Here is a 25,923-nt window from a genome sequence, read left to right on the forward strand (position 1 = left end):
GAGCCACCTCCTTAGAATCATAGAATCATTTTGGTTGGAAAAGACCTTTAAGGTCATCAAGTCTAACCCCTCACCTCACATTGCCAAGCCCATCACTAGCCCACGTCACCCCACTTGCTGTAAAGCCAACGTGAGTGAGAAGGTGGGCAGAGATTGCTGCAGTTCACTGCCTTCTTCATGCCTGCAAATTGGGGATTTATGGCAGCTGAAAGGGGAAAGCCCAGCTTTCCCAAGAGCTCTGAACACTTCCCAGCACTCTCAATACCTAAAGAAGACTAAATATGAACATCTAATGGAGTAAAACCATAGGTGCTCAAAAAAACCCACGTTTTCATTATATTTTTCTTTCTCCTCTTCATGCCATAAGAAAGCTCTGGTTTGGCAGCTGGAGATTTGGCAAAAGCCAGCTCCCATTATAAGATCACACTTCTATAAAGATTGCAGCAGTAAGTTTGTGCTTGCCTTTGTACAATGCACAGTCAGGTTCCCCAACATCCCTGAGATAACCTGGGTATAGTTCAGATAACTCAGGTACTCTAACTCAGATTCATTCTGTAAACACTTCCAGGGTACATTATCTTTCACATCTATTTTACTCAGGCTATATCATCCCAGTCACCACAAATGAGAGCCAATAACACACCCTGTATCACAAGTTCCCTATATACTTTGTATTTAACAGGCAAAGTTTACTAGGGATCACAGAATCACAGAATCTTAAGGGTTGGAAGGGACCTTGAAAGACCATCCAGTCCAACTCCTCTGCCAGAGCAGGACCACCTAGAGAAGGTCACACAGGAACTCACCCAGGTGGGTTTTTAATGTCCCCAGAGAAGGAGACTCCACAGCCCATCTGGGCAGCCCCTTCCAGTGCTCCCTCACCTCAACAGGGAAGAAATTCTTCCTTGTATTTCTTTGGAACCTCTTATGTTCCAGCTTGTACCCATTGCCCCTTGTCCTATCACTGGACGTCATTTAGAACAGCCTGGCTCCATCCTCCTGACACTCACCCTTTATGGATTTGTAAACATTAATGAGGTCACCCTTCAGGTTCCTCTTCTCCAAGCTCAAGAGCCCCAGCTCCCTCAGCCTTTCATCAGAAGGAAGATGCTCCACTCCCCTCATCATGTTTGTGGCCCTGCACTGGAGTCTCTCCAGCAGCTCCCTGTCCTTCTGGAACTGAGGGGCCCAGAACTGGACACAATATTCCAGATGTGGTCTCAGGAGGGCAGAGTAGAGGGGGAGGAGAACCTCTCTCGACCCACTGCCCATAGCCCTTCTAATACACCCCAGGCTGCCATTGGCCTTCCTGGCCACGAGGGCACACTGCTGGCTCATGCTCACCCTGCTGTCCATCAAGAACCCCAGATCCCTTTCCCCTACACTACTCTTTAAGAGTTCATTCCCCAACCTCTACTGGTACATGGGGTTCTTCTTTCCCAGATGCAAGACTCTACACTTGTCCTGGTTGGAGTTCATTAGATTTCTCTCTGCCCAACCCTCCATCCTGTGTAGGTCTGGTTGAATGGCAGCACAGCCTTCTGGGGTGTCAGCCACTCCCCCTAGTTTTAATCTGTTTTTAAAAATACATCCAGAAAGCCAATTCAGGACAGATGGGGAAGTGAAAGGCCCACTTGCTAAACCTATAATTCCTGTATAGCTCTCAATTTCTCTCTCCATTTAGGACCAATCCTGGGAACACTATTACTGAGCATAGCACTCATTGCATGTATTTCTTGCAATAAAAATCAATGCTTGTTCTCACAGGCAGAGCATCAGATTGCACAAAATCCCACAAGCACTTCTCATGCCCCACTGTCTTAGAGTATTTTTAAGATCTTTCCAACTGTCAGAGGCTCTGAAAATATGAGCAATTCTATCAGGTTTAGCAGATGCTGGGGACTGTCAGGAGACGAGACATTTCATGTAACTCCCCTGATTCAGACGAGTTCCTGTGTGACCTACTTTAGATGGTCCTGCTCTGGCCAGGGCATTGCACTAGATGATTTTTCAAGGTCCCTTCCAACCCTTAAGATTCTGTGATTCCATGAAAGGCTCCAACCACATCTACAAGTTCATCTAAAGGTAAACAACTTAATTGAAGAGTATTGCACAGCTGCATTTAGCAGCTCTACAACAGCCCAAGTATTACATGCTTAATATTTGCTTCAAAAACATTTTCACCTCAGATGCACTTGGTTTGCAGACTTCAGGAACATCCTCCCACTCCTCCCAAGGGAGAAGGAAAGGGATGCTGGAAAGTCCTCTCCATTCTGCATTGCCTAAAGACATTCTCCCCTTCACCACTAACCCCACACTTGCAAACTGAGACCCTCTTCCCATTTCAGCACAAGACTTCTGTACATTTCTGTTCCAAAATGAAGCACTCTTAAGAAAGCCCTTTGGGAAATGAAACAAAAACAGTGTTTTCTTTCCTTTTTTTGTTTCTTTTTTCCCCTCTCCATCACTTCTTCTCAAGATCTGAAGCCCCAGGACTTCCTGCTTGACACAATCCAGAGCTGGCCCCTTCAGGCTCTGAATGAAGTCACAGCTTCAGGGTTTCCAGGCAGAAAGTTCACTGGAAGGGCCATGGGAGGGGTTTGGTCCTTCCTAAGGAGGATGAGAAGTTGCAAGTGAAACCTGGATACTGCTTGCAAAGGTACGAACTCAACTCTTTTAGGAGCAGCCCAAAGCAATGAATAATTTTTCTTCTTTTGCCCTTATTGATGAAGTTTTAACAAGATATAGCTTAATTCAAAAGTGTTCACAGCAGTTCACAATAGCAACAAGAATAAACAAGCCACAACATTTCACTCCAAGAGCAGTAGAGGGAGAATTCACAGATAGGGATTTGTGAAACCTATGAACTCCCTGCAGCCCCCTCGTGTCTCTGTATTCATCTGGAAGACTAATTTTTGAGTTCCCTGTTATAAGACAGGAATAGCCTTCCCTTGCTCATCAGGGAGCCACAACAACTTGAGATGCTTAAATATTCTTGCATTGGAACATCTCTAACTTACCCAAAGAATAACCCTCCCTCCACACTCTCCATAGAAGATAATGAGCCCCAGCTCTGCAGAAGTAACAGCCTCAAAAAGGAGGAAGGGAGATGATTCCTTCATGTTTACTGGTACCCCATAAGTCAAGGAGTGTAGGAGCACACAATGCAGCTAGATGTGCTTATGTTTCTGGAGGGATTTCTCCTCCTTCTGATCAAGCATCGCTTTGCTGTGACTGTGCAGAGACCTCGGGAAACACATCTGCTGCATCTTCAGACATAACTCTTGGGAGCTATGTGAGGACTCACAAGTAGATCTCAACCTCAGTTCTCTTGTTTTGCTCATCTTTCAGATGCAGTAAGAAAAAGGGATCCACCTTGATACCCAATGGCAGCAAGTGAACCCATTTCACCCCCTACTTAGAGCAGGCAGGAACGTGCAACCTGGAAACTATCATCACCCTGTAGAAGTGGCCACTGATTTTGAGGACCTCAGTAAGTGAAGCTTGGCACAGCTTTTCTCCTAACTTTTTAGGCTTAACACCTTTTTTTGTTCTGCAAACTTTGGTTTTGAGCATTCAACTATTTTCTTGCAAAAGTCTGGCTCACGTTGAGACGTGAAAAGCACAGATTTTGGCTAAAAATTGAACACTAAGGTCAGAAAGTTTATACAGACCTTATAAACTCCATAGCCCTGAGCAATTTAATGGTACAACCACAGGTTTTCTTTTGGGCCAGCTCTTGACTGAACCAGGAATTTGGTTGACCACTGTTCCCAGTGGAGACTGTCACTCTGGGAGAGATTTTACAGTTTGACATTGATTTCAAGACGATGACCCTGCAGAAGCATCTATTGTGTGGCATGGACCATTGAAACAAAGGTTGTTGCAGCAACAGAGCTCTCTCTGCCCTCCACACAATGCAGCAGTGCAAAAAGGCAGATATCCTCCTGGAGGAGACATGATCACTCTCTACAACTGTCTGAAAGGAGGCTGTAGTGAGGTGGGAGTCAGTCTCTTCTCCAAAGTAATGAGTGTTAGGATGGAAGTAGCACTAGGGGAGGTTTAAATTGGAGATTAGGAAGAACATTTTCCCTGAGAGGGTTGTCAGACACTGTCCCAGGCTGCCCAGGGAGGTGGTAGAGTCCCCAACCCTGGAGATATTTAAAAGCCATGTAGCTGAGGTGCTGAGGGACATGGGTTAGTGATGGGTTTGGCAATGTGAGGTGAGTGGTTTGACTTGATGATCTTAAAGGTCTTGTCCAACCAAAATGATTCTATGATTCTAAGAGAAGAATGATCCCTCCACGGGCCTCTCTCTTCACTCTCTAGTCCTCAATAGCACTGGCTACTGGCTTTCCATGCCATGCTCAAATTGCCCCATTCCAGAGTATTACAGGCTCATTTTTACAAACCTTTCACTATTTCCCTCTAACCCCAACTCCTCTGCCTGCTGAAATGTAGCTTCTCCAGCTCCTGTGCTGGGCTGCAGAGGGGCACCCACCCCAGCTCACCACCTGGGAGCTGGCAGCCAAGCAGGGTGCCAAGGCCACAGTTCCCACCGCAACAAAAATAACACCCAGACCAGCAGCCTATTTCAAGAGCATTCCCTCACACAGGGCTAATGCAGGGCTACCCAGCCAAACTATTCCAGGCTGCTACTGTACTTGCTGATGGATGCTGCCCATGTGTGCCTGGCATACTGTACATTCCCTTGTAAGGGCTTGCCCCATTCCCTGCTATGCTCTGAGTTGTCATCTGGCCCTTTGCCCCACAGCTGCTAAAGGGAAGGTCCCCACAACACCCACTCTTGAAAACTGTGTCCTGAGGCTCTCCTGGGAGCTCTCTGGCAGGCTACAATGGCTTTGGATGGAAGCAGGTGCTCTTAGGGCAAGTGCAAAGACAGTGCACCATGGACCTGTAGTGCAGGGTCAGGGTCCTGCAGTCATGCAGCATCCCATGCAGCAGACACATGCTTCTCATTAGGAAACTGCTTTAAAAACCACTCCTACATTTATTAGATCCACAGTCAACTAGAGTCTGGGATTAGGGCATGAGAGAAGGGAAGTTAGATGGTTAGATGGTCGAGTCCAAAGAGTTATGGTCAATGGGGTTAAATCCAGTTGGTCCAGTTGGTCATGAGTGGTGTCCCCCAGGGCTCAGAGCTGGGGCCGCTCCTGTTTAATGTCTTTGTCAATGATCTGGACGAAGGGATAGAGTGCACCCTCAGCAAGTTTGTAGATGACATCAAGCTGGGTGGATCTGCTTGAGGGTAGAGAAGCCTTACAGAGAGATCTGAATAGGCTGGATGGCTGGGCCAAGGCCAATGCCATGAGTTTCAATAAGGCCAAGTGTTGGGTCCTGCCCTTGGGCCACAACAACCCCCAGCAGCGCTACAGGCTTGGGGAGCAGTGGCTGGAAAGCTGCCAGGCAGAGAGGGACCTGGGAGTGTTGGTTGGCAGCGGCTGAATATGAGCCAGCCGTGTGCCCAGGTGGTCTGCAAGAGACCTTTAAGCTCATGGAGTGCAGCCTTTGTCCCAGCCCTATCAACCACGAGACCATTTCCCTCAGTGCAACATCCACCTGGCTCTGAAACCCCTCCAGGGACAGTGACTCCAGCAGCTCCCTGGGCAGCCCCTTCCAATGCCTGACAGCCCTTGCAGCAAAGAAATTCCTCCTCACATCCAGCCTGAACCTCCCCTGGTGCAACTTGAAGCTGTTTCCTCTTGTTCTATTGCTTGTCACTAGGGAGAACAGACCAACCCCCACCTTGTTACAGCTTCCTTTCAGGTCTTCAGATCTTCCCTGAGCCTTCTTTTCTCCAGGCTCTCTCATGACCTTAGAGGGAACCTAGACCAGATGCCACTTCAAAGTCAAGGATCTGAGTTAGTGGGTGAAACTAAGCTGAAAATTTCACTTTACCACCAAAGTGAATGGAGCTCCCACACAAATATCCCCATAACACACTGAACCTGATGTCTGTCAACATGGGCCTCTGGGAAACCCCTTGAGGTCAGGGAGGAGGATGAATGATGAAATAATGGGTGGTCATACCCAAAACTGCTGCCATGGAGAGGCTAGTTCTTGATTTTGAGAGTTCTCCACCAGCAGCTTGACTGCAAATGTCCAAATGTGAGCGAGTCCCTGATGGAGGTCAGCTTGCAAGCCAACAGGCTGGCTCTGAACTTTGTCTGGGGAGCAGGGCAGCTCCCTCTGAAGTTACACACTTAAACCCAGTCATACAAATGTGGGTTTATTCTCCTGTCTGCCTTTTTACCCCACTGAAAGAACAGAAGACAACATGCTCAGATGTTATTTCATCTGTCCTCCTCTTCTTCACCACATTCCCTTCAAAATCTTCCCTGTATACAAGCTACTCTCTCTTGGGCTTGTTGAGGGCACATTTCCTCCAGTGGCCTGGATCTATCAAAGATATTTTACACTTAAAAGACACATAGTAAGTGTGAATTTGAAATTCACTCCCCTAAAATTCACACAGCTGCTGCTTACCCCTGGAGATGCCCAACATTGGTAGGGACCATGGTTCCCACTAGTGAGGTGCCCATCTGCCTGTCTGTGGGCACTGCTTCTCTCTGTAGCACTACTTTTTCCTTCTGATTTGAGGCTTTCCTTACAAGAAAATATTTAGATAAGCAGTTTTAAAACAAGCATGACCATGGAATGCACATCAAGCTAAAGAGCAGCATGAGCAGAGAAAGCCATAGCCATGGTCCTCACAAGACTCCAGACACATCTTGGCACGGCTCGTTCCTCATGCCATGCACAAAGGCAGTCACAGTGCTGTCAAATGCTTGGGTTTTGCTCTGGAAATGGATTCCTCACCAGTGTGAAGCACAGTGGCCATGAACACTCATATCACAGGGGGCACTGAATGTCTTCCAGGAGCAACAGGAGTATTCATGGCCAGGCATAGATGCAACCTTGCAGCAGGAGATGCTGCCTGCTGCTCCAGCCACTCACAGCCATCTCATGCCTGTATTCAAGTAGCTGACAGTGTGACTGACACTTAAGCATGAGGTTTTGCACCAGAGGAGCCTCTCCTGCTCACTTGCTACAGAACTTCCTTCCCATTTACCATCCATAGGGGCAAGTCAGTCAGGATAGCAAAGCTTTCAAACCCAACAGCAGCTCTGTGCTTTCTGGCAGCGCCGTGTCCCTGCCGTCTCTGCAGTGCTGCTTCCAGCTATGCACAGCTTTCATTTTGCTCACTACTGGTCACCTTCAAAGCTTCATCCACTCATCTCAAACCAGCTCATTGCCCCATTACCCCGTGTGCAGATGAACTGCTGTGCAAAAACCTGGAAGCTGTTCCCTTGACCCTTCAGATAAGGCTGCTGCAGGAGCCAATTTCTCAGCAACACTCCTGGCTTGCAGCTGAAGCAGTTCTTGCAGTAGCCCAGCCTGATAAAACTATTGCTAGATTCCTCCTTTTCTTGGCTGAAGATTGAATTTCAGATCTAGTATCCCACTGTGCACTCCTCCAGACTTCCAAAATGTTCTTCTCTAAACAGCCTTTCTGTCTCATGCTGCCAGGCTTTGCACATCTGGAGTCCAGACTTCATTGTCACTCACCCAGGGCTCACCATAGTTCTCCTCCTCCACCTCAAAACTAAACACATACAATCATTCTGATCTGAGCACAACCCTTTTGCCAGGTGGTGTCAGCATCCCACAGCATCAGGTTCAACAGCTCAAGCTCAGCTTTTAAAACAGAACAGCCCCAGCTTAAAGTACTCATGCCAAATTTCTAGGAACACCTCCATGCTGTCCTTAGTAATCTCTATGGACTCTCCACCCCCGTCAGTCTGAGGATGAAATCAGGGAAAATCTATTATTGGCCTTTTTATGTCTCCCTGAAGTAGGAAAAAACCAAAAGAGTTCATGGAAATGGACTGCAATGGTACCTCCACTGAAGCCCTGGCAGTCACTGCTTAAGCCTCTGCAGGCAAACATACCAGTGTCATTTCTGTCCCCCACTGTGCAGGCTAAGGCATCATTTGGAGTCTTTTGTGGGGTGTCTTTTGCTTGTATGTCATCCTGTCCAGAGCCATCATGGAGACCTCTTGCAGCAGTAGACACTTATGATAGGGAGAGAGGGAGAGAGGGAGAGAGGGAGGAAGGAAGGAAGGAAGGAAGGAAGGAAGGAAGGAAGGAAGGAAGGAAGGAAGGAAGGAAGGAAGGAAGGAAGGAAGGAAGGAAGGAAGGAAGGAAGGAAGGAAGGAAGGAAGGAAGGAAGGAAGGAAGGAAGGAAGGAAGGAAGGAAGGAAGGAAGGAAGGAAAAAGATTCACACTATACAGCTGCTTTGCTTTACCAGAAAAATCTGCTCCCTTTTCTACCATGCAACCAGTTTTGAATTTGTTTGCAGCTTCTGGTGACTTTCAGAGTGTCACTGGCAACATTCAGGAGAGTAAACTTCCAGCAAATAAAGCCCTTTGCCTCACCATGATGAATCCTTTTGCTTATGGAGGTTGTCCTCATCCAGACATCCAACTTAAGCAAAGACACTCTCCAAGTGCAGTTTCTCCTGCTCATGATTGAGGAGAACAACCTCATCTTCTCCATCTTCTGCTCTGAATTCTCAGGTGAAAATTAGATGTAATGTTGCCCTCAAGGAAGAGTCTGAAGGAAATAGACTGGACGGATGTTCTGCTTTCAGACAGCAAGTGATATTCAGACAGCAAGTGATATACATACAAGAACAATGGGCACTGTAGGGGGAGGGAGACTGCTATCTAGCAGCTCTTGGAAGAAAGGCTCAGGACTAGTTACTGATGTTGTCAAGCAAAAGAGGGAGATCTGAATTCCTCCTTCAAAATCTTTCTCTAACATCACCTAACCTGACCCTCATTGTATCAAAAATATAACCATTTCCACTTGATACTTGAATACTAAGTTCCTATTTATCACTGGACACTGGGATGGGTGGCAGGACCAAGTCCTTTGCATGTGTCTCCTCTTCAGCAGTTATCCAGAGTATCTCAGTGCATCTGATGTTGACAAGATGGGCTTTAACTTTGGAGACATTCTTTGCTAGAATGACAGCACTGAAGAATGAGATCTGCTGCTGCTGGAACGGGTGCTTGTACAACACTGACTCAGGAGAGAAAAATGCTACTTACTGAACTTCCAGTACTTCATTTCTCAACAACCCAAAGCTCTTGGAGGTCTCCCATTTAAATACTAACCAGGCCTGTTGCTGTGTGGCTTTTGAGGCCTCACAAGAACAGGCACAGTATAAGGAGGAGGATGCACTTTGTGGGGCAAACCAGGAGACAGTCAAGTTCTAGAAAGATCCTCCTGGGTTTCTAATAAGCTAATATGGACTATTTTGTTTGAGCTCTCCTGCTTCAAATTTCACCAATTGCTGGGTTAATGCCTAAAACACACAGGTTTTGTTTCTGTGCATTAGTGTCTGAGTGTGATGCTTTGAGCCAGGGGGTCTGTGATCAGCCAGGAAAAGAAAAGGGAAAAGGAGGTTAGTGAAAGAAAAAACACATTATTACCTTTATAAACATTTTAAGGTGGTTGTTTTGTCCTGGCATCACTTTCCATGGTCTGTCTGCAATCTGCTCTCAGTCTACTTGTTCAGGCAAAAATCTATGGGTCAGAATACTGGGTTTCATCTGTGTTCCAATCCACCTTGAAACACTCACTCAAAGTAAATTGTGCCAAAGAGAAATCTTCCCTAGGAACTGTGCAAGAATTAGCATCCTGCAGGAAACTCTTTAACCTACTCCCATCCTACCAAAAACCTCTTAGAATCATAGAATGGTAGGGGTTGGAAGGGACCTTTAGAGATCATCTAGTCCAACCCCCCTGCAGAAGCAGGGTCACCTAGATCAGGTCACACAGGAACATGTCCAGGTGGGTCTTGAAGACCTCCAAGGAAGGAGCCTCCACAACCCCTCTGGGCAGCCTGTGCCAGGGCTCCCTCACCTCAACAATGGAATAGCTTTTTCTTATGTCTAACTGGAACTTTTTGTGTTCCAGCTTCATCCCATCACCCCTTGTCCTGTTACTGTCTACTATAGAAAAAAGGGATGTCCCAACCTCCTGACACCCACCCTTTAGATATTTATAAATGTTAATAAGATCTCCCCTCAGTCTCCTCTTCTCCAGACCTGCACCCATGTTCAGGCAAAGCTCAGCTCCCCCCAGCACCACACAGGGAAGATGAACCCCAAACTGGAGCAGTGAGTGATGCCAACACACTCACACCTGAGAGCCCTCTGAGCTGATGCAGATACCTACAACATCCTTCAATCACAAACACACTCACTGGTGCAAAATTAATATTAGCTTGCCTTGAAGCAAGTATAAGCTCACTGAAATAGTGTAGCTAGCAAGAGCACATGTGTGCTTTCTAACACAGATGGCAGTGCCAGACCTGATTTTGCATATATATGTCAGCACTGTGACAGCCAAAAAGGCAGAGATGGTGTAGACACACTAAGGAGGTATCTTGGTAACAAACATTGTGAGAGAAAGGCCAAGATAAACACAAGGAGCTGCAAAAAGGCAAAGCATCCTCCCAGCACACAAGGAGAATGGCTGGTAAGACAAAGAATACAAGGTAAGTGGTATCAGGAGATATCAACACCATGCCTCTTCCCCTTCCTGGGACTGGGGAGGAGTATAAAAACATTAGGCATAAACAAAGAAAGCTAGGGGGAAAAAATAAAACAGTTTGTTTCTGACTTGCTCTCTCAAGCCTGGTCATCTTGATCTGTGAGACCAGGAGCCACCGAGGCTGCAGCCAACAGCCCTCACTGCTCTGCATCAGCTGTGTGATTTTACAGCTTATAGAGGATTGCTGGAGACCAAGGCTTGTGCCTGCAGCAATGCTGATTAACACTGTGGAAGAACCTGTTGTGAACTGAGCAACATTTAGTTCTCAAGTCTGAAACTAGCCACATGATGTGCCACATCTTCTAAACACTCCCATCACAGCTGTCTCTAATTCTGCCACAGGGGGATGGACAGACAGACTCATTCATAAGCAACACAGGCTCTGCTGGAGAAGGACTGCAGGCTCAGTAGTGTTTCACTCCACACCTGCTTGTTTAGGTGCCACAGAACACCTCCCCTCTCCCCAGGGTAAAGCAAGCACTCCAGGAGCCAGGCAGAGAGCAGTGGCTGGGAGCTGTACACTCATCCATTGCCTGTGTTGGCTGCAGACCTCTCCTGTCTGCTTCGGTGGCTTTGAGTGTACCAGAGACTGTGAAGAGCACAGCTAGTGACAGGGGGCCAAAATTACATGGTGGCCATCAGAAGTAGTTGTCGCTTACTTGCCTTGAGGAGTGGGGAACCACAAGCCCTGCACAAGGGCCTTATCCTGCTCCTTGTTCATAAGGGGTTTGGATCCCCACATATTCATTTCTTAGCCCTGTAATACAAGTTAGAGAGAAGAGAATGAGAATGAGAATGACATGAGACGAGACCCCATTTAACCCCTGTGTTGGCTTTTCAGACAGAATCAGAATCACAGAATGTTAAGGGTTGGAAGGGATCTTGAAACATCATCCAGTCCGTCCCCCCTGCCAGAGCAGGACCACCTAGAGTAGGTCACACAGCTTACACCCATTGCCCCTTGTCCTGTCATTGGCCATCACTGAGAAGAGCCTGCCTCCATCCTCCTGACACCCACTCTTTATGGATTTGTAAACATGAGTGAAGTCACCCCTCAGTCCCCTCTTCTCCAAGCTCAAGAGTCCCAGCTCCCTCGGCCTTTCATCAGAAGGAAGATGCTCCACTCCATCATCTTTGTGCTGAACTCTCCAGCAGCTCCCTGTCCTTCTTGAACTGAGGGGCCCAGAACTGGACACAGTATTCCAAATGTGATCTCATGAGGGCAGAGTAAAGGGGAAGGAGAACCTCTCTCAACCTACTGCCCACAGCCGTTCTAACACACCCCAGGATGCCATTGGCCTTCTTCACAGGTTTCCCCTGTGGCCTGTGGTGCAGCCCATGGTGAGGCCCTGCCCCTGCAGCCCATGAAGGTCACAGGGGAGCAGAGATTGACTCGCAGCCCCTAGATGCCCAAGGGAAGCTGTGACTCTGTGGGAAGCCTGCACTGGAGCAAGTTCCTGGCAGGACCTGAGAACCCATGGAGAGAGGAGCCCACAGCAGATCAGGCTTGCTGTCAGGACTTGTGAGCCCATGGGGAACCCACACTGGAGCAGTTTGTGAAGAACTGTAGCACAGGAAGGACTCATGTTAGAGAAGTTAATAGAGGACCTGTCTCTCTGAGAGGGACCCCACCGTGTAGCAGTGGGACATGTGAGGAGGCCTCCCCCTGAGAGTCAGCAGTGGCTAAGTCCATCTGTAATGAACTGACTGTAACCCCCCTTCCCCATCCCCTGTGGGAAAAACTCAGCAAGAAGGGAGGGGTAGGGGGAAGTGCTTTAAGATTTGGGTTTTATTTCTCATTTCCCCAATGATGTTGCTTGTTAATAAATCAAACCAGTTCTCCCCTACTTGCATCTGTCTTGTCCATCCTTGGCCTTACCTCGACCCATCAGCCATTTGTTATGCTTCTCTCTCCCCTGTTCAACTGAGGACAGGGAGTGAGAGAATGAGTTGGTGGGCACCTGGTATGCAGCCAGAGTTAAATCACCACAGCATGTTACAGCTCCTGTGATGTTCCTATGCCTTTCCTTCACACAGCCCTCTGATGAGGTGATGAACTGAGCATCATTTAGTTCTTGCCTAACGGCTAGTGCAGATGGGAAGAAAAGTCAGCGCCAGAATAAAACCACTCCAGGTGTGTTTGCTTCATTCCTACAGTTTGCAGCAGTATTCCTAGAGCCACTGGTTAAGAAATTACATGGTCTTGGCTTATACTTTTCATGGCAGCTTTACACTGGGAAATGTCTCTGTCAAAGGGCTGAGAGCTGCACAGGAATGTATTTTATTTGGAGCTCTGCATGTTGATGATTGCCAGCTGCTGGCTTGAACATCAGGATCTCCTCACAGGTACAGCAGGCAGCTGTTGTACTACCAGGTGTGATCATTTTATGGCAACTCTATCTTCTGTGGACTGTAGAGAGAAATGACAGCAGAGCTCTGATCTGGGAAGTGTGGAAGGAGAGCACTGGGATTCTCTCAGGATTCTCCCTGTCTGGCCCACATATGCTAAGGAAACATTTCAAGGTTAAAAAGGGTGAGACCTCTGAGCCATGTCAGTTGAAGCAAGGGCCCAAAAGATGTCAATATGTTGTCATAACCCACCACAGCCCTCACTAGCAGCAAGAAAGGGGTCCAGGAAAGGGGAGGAGACTGTCACATGTGTTAGATCAGGGACAGGCTACATCTCCTAATAAGAGCCATAACAGGCTCAGGAGAATAGCCCAGGGCAAGTGCACATGTCAAGTACAAATAATACAGAGTCATGCTTGCAAGTGTATCTCAAAACAAGAACAGGAGTGGTATGCAGACAGTCCTTTTATAGTCAAGAACTGGGCTGAGGGTCAGAGATAAGCAGGGCTTGGGAAGAGCTCTGGAGTTTTCCAGACCAGTTTTTCTTCTGTTCGTCCTTGAAACTTGACAAAGCAGAAGTCCTTCAAAAGGAAGGAGGAGATGCCCCAGAAACATCAGATGTGGCAGAAGTCAATCTTTGGGGGGTGAGTTCACACCCTGTTGTGGCACCAGCTCAGCAGGTTTGCACCTGCAAAGAGCCTAGCCCTCACCTGGCTTCAGTGGCTTCACAGGCAAGGATGTAGTTGCTGTATGTGGCCTAAAATACACCTCCCCTGTGTCCCCTCACCTCATCTGTGCTGCAGGTTTCACCTGGAACCAGTTGCAGCCACTGCTGCAGGTGCAAGGAGCAGCTGAAGCCAATGCCAGCTGAGTGCAATGAGCCAGGGAGCAAACCCTCCCTGGGCAGGCTGCAGGCAGGGTTTAGCAGGGAAGTGGTTTACAGTGTCAGGGCCCATTGCAGCCCTCTGCTTCAGCTGGCTTCTCCAGGTTTCACACATTATTTTTACAGGAGGAGAGAGAAACTGAAGGGAAGTGCAGAGAGCAGATTTCCTGCAGTTTTTGAGACTCTCTTTTATTTCTGGACAAAGTGAAATCTCTCTGTCCCCACATCTCCTCTCCTAAGTAGACATTTCCAACCAGGGCTCAAGAAGAGACATAAGTTGAAGCTCCAGTGCTCAAACATACCTGAAGATGCATCTCTAAATAACAACATCTGCAAGCTGATGCTTTTCCCAGGATGCTTTAATTTTGGCCATGACTGGGGCTCAACACACAGCTCCTTCTGAATCAAGGACTTAGAATTCTCTCCCCTCTGCCCCCAGCATCAACTTCAGTTACACGGGAGAGTCCGTCCCCAGGTTTATGGCTGGGATTTGCTTTCTTTACAAGATGCTCTATAAGGAAAGCTAAAAATGCTTCAGGAGCAAGGGTGAGTAACCACAAGCCCAACCTCAGTGTCTAATATCAAGCTGAAAGTGCAGAAAGAGAGAGGTTGGAAAGAAAACTCCCTTCCTCCCTCTGGGGCAGCTAAATCAATCCCCTGCCCACGGTGGGATCAGCTGCAGCTGAAACAGTCCTGGCTGGAGTTCATCCAATGCAGTCTTCAAACTTTCCAGTGCTGGAAGACCTCCCAGCACAATCCATGCCAATGCTTCTCTAATCTCATGTAAGAAAAATCTTTTTGCTGAACCTAAACCTCCCAGGATGCTATTTGTGTCCATCACATCTCATTCTTCTCCTGGGATGATGCACAGGGAAGAAGGGAATCACTCCATCATCAACCCTTCACATCATCTTCTCTGAACTAGTTGATCTGTTTGCTCATGTATCCTGGCCAGTCATGTTTTTGAAGGGCTCAGGATTTTTGTTGCCCTCCAAGTCTCTCTGGTGGAACAAAGAGCTTAGCCAGAATGGACAGACCTACATGGATCACTCCAACTCCCAGGGAAATGGAGAAACCCACAACGTATGGAGCAACGCTCCCTCTAGAGCTGCAGACTGTTCCCTGCCACAAAACTGCACCCAGCAGGACTTCTGGAATACATGCACATGTCCCTCAGGCTGCTTTTCCTCCAACACACAGTTTTCCTTAAACTTGTGCTCCACCTTTCTGAACATAGCTAAGACTAAAAATAACAGGAAGGCTTTTCCCCAACCAGAGCACAGCCAGCTTCTGTCTGTAACCTCACGTGCCTGAAAAGATCGTCTTGGGTGTCTCCCTGTGCTGCCAAACACAGAAGGGTTTGAGTGAATCCAGCAGGCAGGCACCCAGTACCTTCCCCTTGGTGCTAATGAAACCCTAACAGAGGGGAAGCTGTCCCTAACAGTGAGAAGGTATAACCCAAAAGTCACATAACCACTTGATTTCTGCATGACACCTTCCCACCTACAGCACTACACCTGCGTGGAGCTACCATGTGTTAGAGCATTTTACTGCTCTGTAAAGTCAGCTTGGTTCAAAGCCTGTTGAAGTCCATCAGCTTCTGCATTTTAGTGGGCTTTGGGTGAGGTCTTAAACAGCCTCTATGTCAACTGAGAAACACTATTAACTCACTGTGAGCACTCAACACAGGAGACATATCCCTGACACATCAAGACTGATGCATTGCTACAAACTCACCATCTCAGCCTGTTCCCAGGGCTCAGTCCTGATCTCCCTGTTTGCCTATAGCATCAGCAATCTGCTGAAGCCATCTCACACAGAGATGCATCAGCACCAAGAGGAACTGCAATGTTGGCCACCATCAAATGAGCTCTGGCTCAACAATTACACGCTCCAAATTGAGGGAAAAGAACTATGAGCATGATTCCTGGAGTGCTGGGTTAAAGCCAGGGCTGATGAGGATGGTCCTGTCCATTATGGCTGCCCAGACTTTCCTATGCAGATACATTTGAGCTTCTTAGTTGCAGGAGATTCCTGCTGCTTACAAACCTCTGGGAATCCTGAGCAACAGCCTGTGTGCTGGAGGAGGCTGTGGCAGGACACAGCAGGAATCCTGCACATGAGCTCCCACATCCTGAGATGTGAAGATTCATCATAAAATTTCTGCCTCAAGTGCCTTCCTCCACTTTCTCCTGCTGGAAGGGAATAAAATACAGGAGAGATTCCTTCAAAATATACTAAACCCCAGTGCTTTATGAATCCTAGGAGGATAGACCCAAGCAGCCTGTGGTTCTGCAGCCAGCTGTAGCCAGCACTTCAGGTTGGCAGCCTGAGATCCCTTCTGAGGTAGTGTCTGCAGGGCTCATGGGTGCAACCACTGAACCAAGAACCAATTACAGTGTGTACAAAGAAAAGCTCATTCCTCACCTCACAGAAAGGGAAAGGCCCTATTATCTCATCCATTGGTTTGTTACTTAACACCCCTATGAGAGCTCTACAACCCATCTTGCACTTACCCTACACTCCCAGCTCTTCTTCAGATACCCAATTTAGACCAACTTGTCCAGGCAAGGGACAAACAAGTGCAGAGTACTCAGGTCCTTCAACATCTCTCAGATACTTTGGTCCAGCTCAGATCATTGATGGAGACTTGGAAGAAAGGGAATATCATTACATAGAGGCTGTTACTTTCACACTCACACAGGTGAAAAACTGAATTTACAATCCAAGAAAACATCACCTGATTTTAGAAACAAGCACACTTGGGTCCTCTTGGAGAGTGCCAGGCTGCTATTTGCCACCCTGGCTTGCACCCTTTGCTGCACTGTAGCTGTGCCAACAGCTGCCTGTATTTGATATGCAGCCATGTGCTTTTCTTGAGCTCCACGTGTGTGCTGGGCGAGGAAAACAGCTCGTCCCCACGGCCGCCACTTCAGGCTCGTGTTGCAGTAGTGGTTAAGGGTTTTTCCTGTGTTGCTCCCGCCGTATCACTAGATGGGGCTACGGGCCCGCGTCTCACCTCCCGCCCCTCTGCAAACGTGAAATCCCCTCCCGAGGCTCAGCTGGAAGCACAGGCTGCATTTAGTGACCGCGGGGAGCGCTCCCGAACGCTGCTTTCATGCACTATTTCACCCCGTTTGCTTTTATACCACGGGGTAAAATCCAGCGGCTCCGAACTGTGAGGATCCAGGTAGGCTGTTGGGCACAGGGACATTTCCTTTGCATCCCCAGATACTCAAAATCACTGACATTTCACTGACTGTCCCTGCAATAGGAGGTTCCATCCAGCCCAATACACCCCCAAAGCATTTCCCCAAGCTGCAGAGCTACAAACTGACATCCATCCATCCATCTACTTCTGATTAGCAGCCAGAACCAGCAGAATTGCTGGTGACACGAGGGATACAAGGGACAGCCCATTTGGGAGGAAAAGTAGGCTTAGAAATCAAGCCTGATGAAAACAGACATGAGGAATGGTGATAGGCTTCAGACCCTTGTGACCATTCAGAGGGAAATCCCTTGGGGCTTTGAGCTAAGCCATGATCTGTCCCAACTGACTGCCTTTATAAACAGAAAAATAACCCCCAGCCCTCTCCATCCAGCCCTGAGACTGAAAACTCTCAGCACTCAACTGCTAGAACAAACCAGTCCTTCCTTTTTGAAGGTTTTGCATCTTAAAAAAGGTATTATATGAACAGCTATGGTAACCTGCAGTCTTCTTTCCTGCACAGAGCAGCACTGAAGGGTCATAAAACCACCCCAGCCTCACACCCTGATCTTCTCCTGTAGGTACAGCAACTCCAAGCCCTGAAAAAAAAACCAAATCACACCAGCTGTTTCTCATGAGCATCTGCTCTCCTCAGCAGAACCCAGAAGTTGGCTCCAAATTTTGGCTGAGGTATTTTATGGCCACTTCTGTTACAGCAGCATGCAAGGCCCAGGCACATGTGGTGCTAGAGACACTCCTGGCAGCTGCTCTCCTCCTGCAGAGGCATTCCTAAGGCTGCTCCTGGCTACTCATGAGGTGTGTGTACATTTCTGCCTTCTCCAGCCCACTTCCAGGGTCATGGGTTCATTTCCTTTCAGATCTGCTTGTCCCAAATCTTCTCTTCACTGAATCCCTTCTTTCTTCAAGTTCTTCTCTCAAGTTTTCTCTGCTTCCTTTTAAACCCACAGCCAATGCCTTTGGATCCCTTGGGCACAAAGCATTACCATCTGAACTTCTGCAGCTGCTCAGCTTAAAGAGGAGGCCAGAGAGACATCACAGCCCAGTGTGACACACAGGAGTACACAAGGTGGCAGATAAAGGAGTAAAAGAGGACAACAAAAACCCCTAAATATCTCAGTGGCCCAAAATAAAGTAGGCAGAGCAAAAAGGATGCAAATGAGCAACAATCCAGCTCTTGTAGAGAGCAAAAACTCCTTTACAGCTTCTCTATCAGCTCTACCAGGTTCTCACATCCTCTCATAACTGAGCCTGAGGTGGTGGGGAAATAAATCCAGCTTCTGCAAAATGGGCCTTCAGGCAGAAATGGGCTGAAGAAAGGAGAAAAATTGCAGGGAACCTTGTTTCCACTTTCCTCTCAGGATGGGCTTACATGCTAGAGAGTGTGGGCAGCAGGTCAAGGGAGGATCTTCTCCCTCTCTAATCTGCCCTGGTGAGGCCTCATCTGGAGCCCTGTGTCCAGTTCTGGGCTCCTCAGCTCAAGAGGGACAGGGAAGTGCTGGAGAGAGTCCAGCACAGGACCACCAAGATGATCAGGGGACTGGAGCATCTTCCTTATGAGGAAAGGCTGTGGGAACTGGGGCTGTTTAGTCTGGAGAAGAGGAGACTGAGGGGAGATCTTATTAACATTTATAAATATCTAAAGGGTAGGTGCCAGGAGGTTGGGACATCCCTCTTTTCTGTAGTAGCTAGCAACAGGACAAGGGGTAATGGGATGAAGCTGGAACACAAAAAGTTCCACTTAAACATAAGAAAAAACTCTTTCACTGTGAGGTGAGGGAGCCCTGGCACAGGCTGCCCAGAGGGGTTGTGGAGGCTCCTTCCTTGGAGGTCTTCAAGACCCACCTGGACATGTTCCTGTGTGACCTGATCTAGGTGACCCTGCTTCTGCAGGGGGGTTGGACTAGATGATCTCTAAAGGTCCCTTCCAACCCCACCATTCTGTGATTCTAAAGGCCCAAGCTGGGGCTCAAAGATTCCTTGAGCTGCAGAATTATTTTAGCTACAGCAGGAAAGCAAAGACATGGAGAAGGAAGCACATAATGCCCTACACTGCAGCACCTGTTGGTATTTCTAGTTGGCCTTTTTCAGAAAGATGGAAAAAATACAAATATTTGGTTTTCTGCAGCTTGCCCATCATGTTCCTGTTGACCCCTGGCAGCCTCTTTCAATAAGGAGCCCCTTCATGGGAGCAGCTCCAGCAGCTGAAGCTGTTCTGTGCAACTGGAAGTCCCTGCTGCCAGAGGCCAGGGCTCCTCACTGCCCAAGACAGGCAGGAGTGGCTGCACCAGACAAGGAGGCTTTGTTCTCCTTAAAGACATACGTAGGAGCTTGGAAACAAGTTAGTTTTGGCCTGAGCACAAGAGAAGCAGGCTGTGAAAACGAATGACCAGGCAGATGACCCCAAAGGGAGGTAAAACCACCTCCGGTCAAGCCCTGCTCAGCCTTCCCAGCCTGAGCAGCTCCAACTCCAGTTCACAGGCTGGAAAACACAAGAGTTAACAGCTATGAGGATTTCAATCAAGATTCAATCAAGGGGTTTTGTTTCAACCACAAAGAAGTGATGCACAAGTGCTTGGGCAGGAAGAAAAGGGTAAATCAGCTGCAACAGGCAGGTAGCTGAAGAGAGAAACAAAATCTTGCCTCTCTACTCCAACTCCAAAACCCAGTCCTGGTAATTCTTGGCCTTGCTTTCCAATATAAGCCACAGAAACTGTTGTTGAGTCTTGTTGCCTTCAGCACATGGGTGCAACAGCCTTTATACAGGGAGGAGCAAGGCATAAAGGTAGAGCTGGAAGAGGATTCCCTCAAGGCAATGTGTGGGTCTGTCAGCAGTGATGCACAGACCAGCACAGAGCTCTGAGCCACTGGGGCTCCTTCCCAGGAATGGAGGGTTATGTATGTATAAAATGGGGCAAGTTTTGGTCAAAAAGTAAGACCCTATGACATACCCCACCTTCAGCTGAGGACAGCTGAAACACAGACCTTGGTCATTCACACCACCAGCAGGCACAAGGCCAAGGGCTTCAGGCCCTGCTCACAGGGCTGGGTTAGGGAAATCATGAAAATAGCCACAGAAGGAGAGAACACAGAGGCTTGTAACAAGAAAAGCACTTTCTGTGTGCTTCTGTAGAGTGATCAAACACCCAGGGAGTATTAGGTGTGGTGTGCCCAGGTCCCTCAGGCACCAACTCTGCTTCCAACAGCTCATGAACTTCCAAAGTCCAGCACAGGGCCACCAAGATGCTGAGGGGACTGGAGTATCTTTCTAACAAGGCAAGGCTGCAGGAAGTGGGGCTTTCAGGCTGGAGAAGGCTGAAGGGAGACCACATCAACACCTGACCACATCAACATCAAAGGTGGATGTCAGGAGGATGAGGCAACACCATTTTCTGTAGTGCCTAGAGAAAGGACAAGGGGGAATGGGCACAAGCTGGAATACAGGAAGCTCCACTTGAACACAAGAAAACACTCCTTTGGTGTTGAGGTGAGGGAGCCCTGGCCCAGGTTGCCCAGGGAGGTTGTGGAGGCTCCTTCTCTGGAGGTTTCCAAACCCACCTGGACATGTTCCTGTGGCCCCTGATTGAGGGGAATATGCTTTAGCAGGGTGTTTGGCTGGGTGAGCTCTGGTGGTCCCTTCCAGTCCCCACCACTCTGGGATTGTGAGACACAAGACAAGGCTGATGCCAAATTTCTCAAACTTGTTGTGACCAGCACATACCCACGTTTGTCTACAAACATAACTCCCAAAGCTTTGGGAACTTTCAACTTGAGAGCTGTGTTCTTGCAAGAAGTTAAGCATTTCCAGCATTAGGCAGCTGCAGAAGCAAGGGGTTGCATTTCACAGCAGGGCTCTGCTGTTCCTCCTCAAAGCCCTTCATGCTTTAATTCCTATTTGGATCTGGTTGTATGTCACTTCAAGCAATGGCTTCTCTGGCAGCAGCATTTTTAAGTATCATATTCTCCAGTTAGTTCTGCTGGAGTTGGTCATTACCTCAGCCACAACAGGCAGGATTGTGCTTTCAAAACACAGGCAAGGTTGTTCTTTCCTGGAAAAGAAAGAGCTTTGCTTTTAGATGACAGCACCAAATGTCAGTTTGTCAGCATGTATACCCTGGCTATAATAAAAGAGCTATGTGGAATACCATCACCTCAGGTAAGGTTCAAAATTAGGAAAGGCAAGAAATTAGAAAAGGCAACAGAAATCTCAGAGGGCAAGATCCAGGTGCTGGTGAAATCAAGCCTTTGTACAAAACCTTGCTGGTGGCAGTTTGAGGGAAGTCACAGCATCACATCTGCGCTAGTCTGAACACAAGCGCATGAGCTCTTCCTTCACTTGGCAACAGGCAAAGGGATCACACTCACTACACAGCTGCCATTCCTGTTCCCCTCCCATCTCCTGCTTAAGTCCCAGCTACAGCAGTAGAGCTGAAGCTATTGGCACACATCCATCCACAGAAGAGGCTGAATTGCTCTTCAGCTCCTTCTCAGCATCTGAGATCACCCTAACAAGCCTATTATCCAGCTCTGAAGTCAACTGGTCACAGACTGGTGACACCCTTTTCAGTTCCCTCCCACTCCACAGACCAGTGGTTCTGTATGTCTCCTTCTGCAACTTGGGCACGTGGTGTAACCAACAAACCACAACCTCACTTATGGTACTCTTCCAAGGTAGTATCAGTTTGTTTCCAGCTGAAGAGAAACCAGCTGGGTGCAGGACTCCTATCAGCACTTGAAAAACAGCACCTTGAACTCCCACTTGGCAATTCAAAGTTCCTGTGTGTTTGTACAAACAGAATCTAGCCAAAGTAAGTAGCCAAATTTCAGCCTTTTTGCTATTCTCTAAATGGCCACACAAACCTGAACAAAGAATCACAGCATCAATTTGGTTGGAAAAGACCTTTAGGAGCTTTAATTGGAAAAGAGCTTTAATGTATTGAAAGAGAAAAACCAAAAAAGCACTTCACACACTATCTAAATCTTCCCAATTGTTTCAGAATTGTTTATTCCTAACAGAGAATTTCTCTAAAGACTAAAGCATAACAGACAATGCACATACCTAACAGCCACTCCAGACTCCAGGGAAGATAAAGCTGAAGCTATGTTCCCTGCACAGGAACCATGAAAAAGAATTCAGCATCAGAGGTCAGACACACACATAACTGTGGTAGCTCCTAGGCAGAGAGGAGAGTCACAAAGAGACACTCTAGAATGGAATACAATGGCTTTATCACAGCTCCCAAATTCTTTGCTGACTTGTTATACAAACACCATTGAGGAATACATGCAAGGAACAATGCAGACTCTTTGCACAGCTAAGATTCGGGACACAGTGACACATGTAGCTTTTGTTCTGTGTCACCCACACCAAGGCTGAAGCACAGAACAGAAGCTGCTGTCTGTCTCCACCACCGAAGGGCACACCCCCATAATTTAAGGCTAGTGCTATAACTCACTCTGAAACAGTCTCATCCACATCAAATCCAAAATCCTGGAAGCCTACAATACAGTCCGTGTTGAGACGGATCCTCTCTTCCAGGTACCAGACAGATGGAACTCTACTGACAGGTATTAAAATGCGTGAATGAAAGGAGAAAGAGTTATCATCAGCCACTACCTCCCTTCCTCTTGAGTGCCTAGGGTTGTATCAAGACCTTCAACTAGACCTGGAAGACATGTAAGATCTTTAGTTAAGCAGGCAGAACAAATTGAAAACCGAGACAAATACGTGAGTAGAAAGTGGTTTCATCATTTTATTGCTTTTGGCAACCTGAACTTGGCTGCCACTTCACAGATGGTACCCAATGCAGTACACACTACCATGAGAATTGCTTTAGCACAAACCATAAATCAGGTGAGGAAACAATCCAATCCTACATGGACAGAATCTGACAGGAAACACAGCATCTCCAAAAAGCTACTGATGATTAAGTTTGCTGAATAAAGCAAACTGGTGAGGGACCGAGTCCTCTGAAATGTGTCCATTTGGTGTGAGTTCAGGGTGTCCTTTCAACACACACACTCTCAATCTTCTAAACTTTCACTAAGCCCAAAGGAAATTAAGGTACTTTGCATCCAGTTTAAATACCAGGAGAAAATAATGAACACATTTTAATATATTAACTAAAAACCATCTGTATAAAACTCTTCACAGGTGAAATATCTTTAAATTAAACATCATACAAGAAAAAAAACAAACATAGGCTAGAAATTTATTGCTAGTACAAAAATTCATGTGCTGCACAGAGGAATTAGATTCATATTATTGCTATGAACCCAAACAGTGCCAGAGACAAGAATGTGGTTTTCAAATTTGTTCACTGTCCACAACTGGACTCAGAGGTCCTCAGGACTTGGAAGAGATGAGCTCCACAACTTCCTTCAGAGGGATGCTTTATGATCTGATGTCATTTTAATGCCTTTTAGAGCAACAGTGAGGAGCAGTCTGCTGCTCCTGCTTCCTAACAGTATCATTCATTAGACCTTCTCTCTGTGGAAATAAATCATACAACCACCCTCAGCTTGCTTTCCCACATTCGTATTCTGAGAACTTACAACCACGTTCCTGTCTTTACCCACAACCAAAAAAATGGGAATGTTCACTCTGTGCATGGTCCATGACTATGAACAACACCACTTCTAGGGCAACCTTTGGTTTGCTAACAAGCTTTCATTCCCAAAGCAAGCATTTCTCACATTCTGTAGGTTACCAACGCTACTCAGTGCAAACACAGCCATACCTCCCACTCATAACCAACATCAAAACCTGCTTAGAGCTGCACAGCCCAGTTTCTTTGCAATGCAGTGATTTCCAGTGACAAGAACATTTATCTCCAGCTTTTCCTTCTCAACTGTGTCATTTTCAGCAGTTATCTAGTTACAGTTACCTATTTTGCTACTAGATGATACTACTTTCTCAAAGTGATTTTCTTCTTAACTTACACACACCCATCCAATTGCTGACTTAAAAGCTGATCCAGCAAAACCAACAACTAACTCTCCTTTCAATTAAATAGTCAATACTAGAGTTCATAAGGGTTATCTTCACTGTAAGCTATCAAAGTGACAATATCTGTAATTAATTACTTGAGGCTCATAAAGTGAACCAACAGAAATGTCAACCTAGTCGTAGGTTCTATTATTGCTAAATGGAAGATTCACACAAACCAGTGTTTTATAGAACCAGCAATTCTCAAGTCACTCAAAACATAAAAGAGGGGAGAGGGGTGCAGATTTGGTATTAATGCCACTTCTATAATGGGGGTAGCTGAACTCTGCTGCAAATCAGTTAGAACGTTTTATCTGGGTCTTAAGGAAATGACAAACTATCTGGCTCAGGTGAAAGCCTCCTACTGGCTAAATGAAGGGCTCTGAGCCCTAACACACCTCATGATAAAGCAGGATTCTAACCCCATACATTAATGCATCAATGATTTTAATACCAATCATGAATGCCAAAGTACTTGCTGTTCAGTCGTTGCCACAACAGTCTTTATCTCCACCACCACTCCCACGTTCCTCAACCAACTCCAAAAAAAGCCCAGCACAAAACCAAAGGAATATAAATACATGAGGGGAAAACCACGATGCTCAAATTGCAAGAAGTTAAAGTCTTGAGAAGTGTACACCTTTCTTCCCATGGCATGCACGAAAAGGAGTCACACAACAAGAACTGGACCAACAAAGACAATAGTTCAGTGGAAAATACCTCTTGGGTGCTGTTGGACAACTCAGGCTAGCATTGTGCATACCACAGATATCCAAACCCAAAAGCTCTGCTTTCCTTAACTACAACATTAAATATTTTAAATGGATCTCTTTCAACTTCTAAATTGTATTTACAGTTTTTCACAAAAATGTGCAAAGTAAGATCTGACATCAAAATGAAAGTCCAACAAACTGAACTTAACATTAAAAGAGGCGGTGGAGATTCCACGTCCGTTTCAGACACGCTTTGAAGAACTACTTCAGACAGTGAAAGGGTTGTTCCAGGTGAACCTCTGGAAATTCACCAAATCCAAACCAACCTGCACTCCAATCACTAGCTGTCTTCGCTGCAGAATTCACAATGTATCCCACCAGTGAGGTCTTTGACAACTTTTCCTTTGATCAGTCTCTGCAGGAACTTGGTTTCACTGGTCACGTTGTGCATGGTTTGTCCGTTCATGGCAGCCATGCAGAGGTTGTTGTAATAGTGCAAAGGTGTGCTGGGCTGATCCAGGTCATATCCAAATCCTGCTAAACTCACTTCATCACATAAATGTGTGGCCAGAACAACTGCTGTCACCCCAATTGTAGGTACATTCTAAACAAGGGGAAGAAAACAAAACCATGAAGCTTCCTGAACACAAACATTCACCAGTTTTCATAAACACTGTGTGAAGTTTAATGGCTTTGGCAATTCCTCACTTACAACTGAAAGTCAATTAAACAATCAATTAAAACTATATTCAACTATAACCGAAACTAAAAATCAATTATATGATCAAGGAAAAACTAACAACTTCAGAACCAAATACTAATACAACTTCAGTATTTCCCTTTAACAGGACTTTTGGCTGTCAACACTGAATTTTCTCTTCTGTGAAAACAAGATCATATAATCACAGAATGGTAGGGGTTGGAAGGGACCTTTAGAGATCATCAACCCCCTGCAGAAGCAGGTTCACCTAGATCAGGTCACACAGGAACATGTCCAAGTGGGTCTTGAAGAGCTCCAAGGAAGGAGCCTCCACAACCCCTCTGGGCAGCCTGTGCCAGGGCTCCCTCACCTCACAGTGAAATAGTTTTTTCTTAAAAGTGGAAATTTTTGTGTTC

At 46.9% G+C, this 25,923-nt stretch overlaps 1 protein-coding gene across 4 annotated transcripts in view; it reads right to left on the bottom strand.

The window, feature by feature from the left end:
* Positions 1 to 22,851: 22,851 nt before the first annotated feature.
* ST3GAL5 (ST3 beta-galactoside alpha-2,3-sialyltransferase 5) overlaps positions 22,852 to 25,923 on the bottom strand; it is a 30,955-nt gene continuing 27,883 nt past the window's right edge. For all 4 annotated transcript variants that reach the window (XM_061992745.1, XM_061992744.1, XM_061992747.1 and 1 more), the window contains one exon: positions 22,852 to 25,411. In XM_061992745.1, coding sequence (XP_061848729.1) covers positions 25,148 to 25,411 — 264 coding nt within the window. In that variant the 3' untranslated portion in view covers positions 22,852 to 25,147. The remainder of the gene's footprint in view (positions 25,412 to 25,923) is intronic.

This window comes from Colius striatus, chromosome 3, assembly GCF_028858725.1.
Source record: "Colius striatus isolate bColStr4 chromosome 3, bColStr4.1.hap1, whole genome shotgun sequence".
NCBI classification, from domain to species: Eukaryota; Metazoa; Chordata; class Aves; order Coliiformes; family Coliidae; genus Colius; species Colius striatus.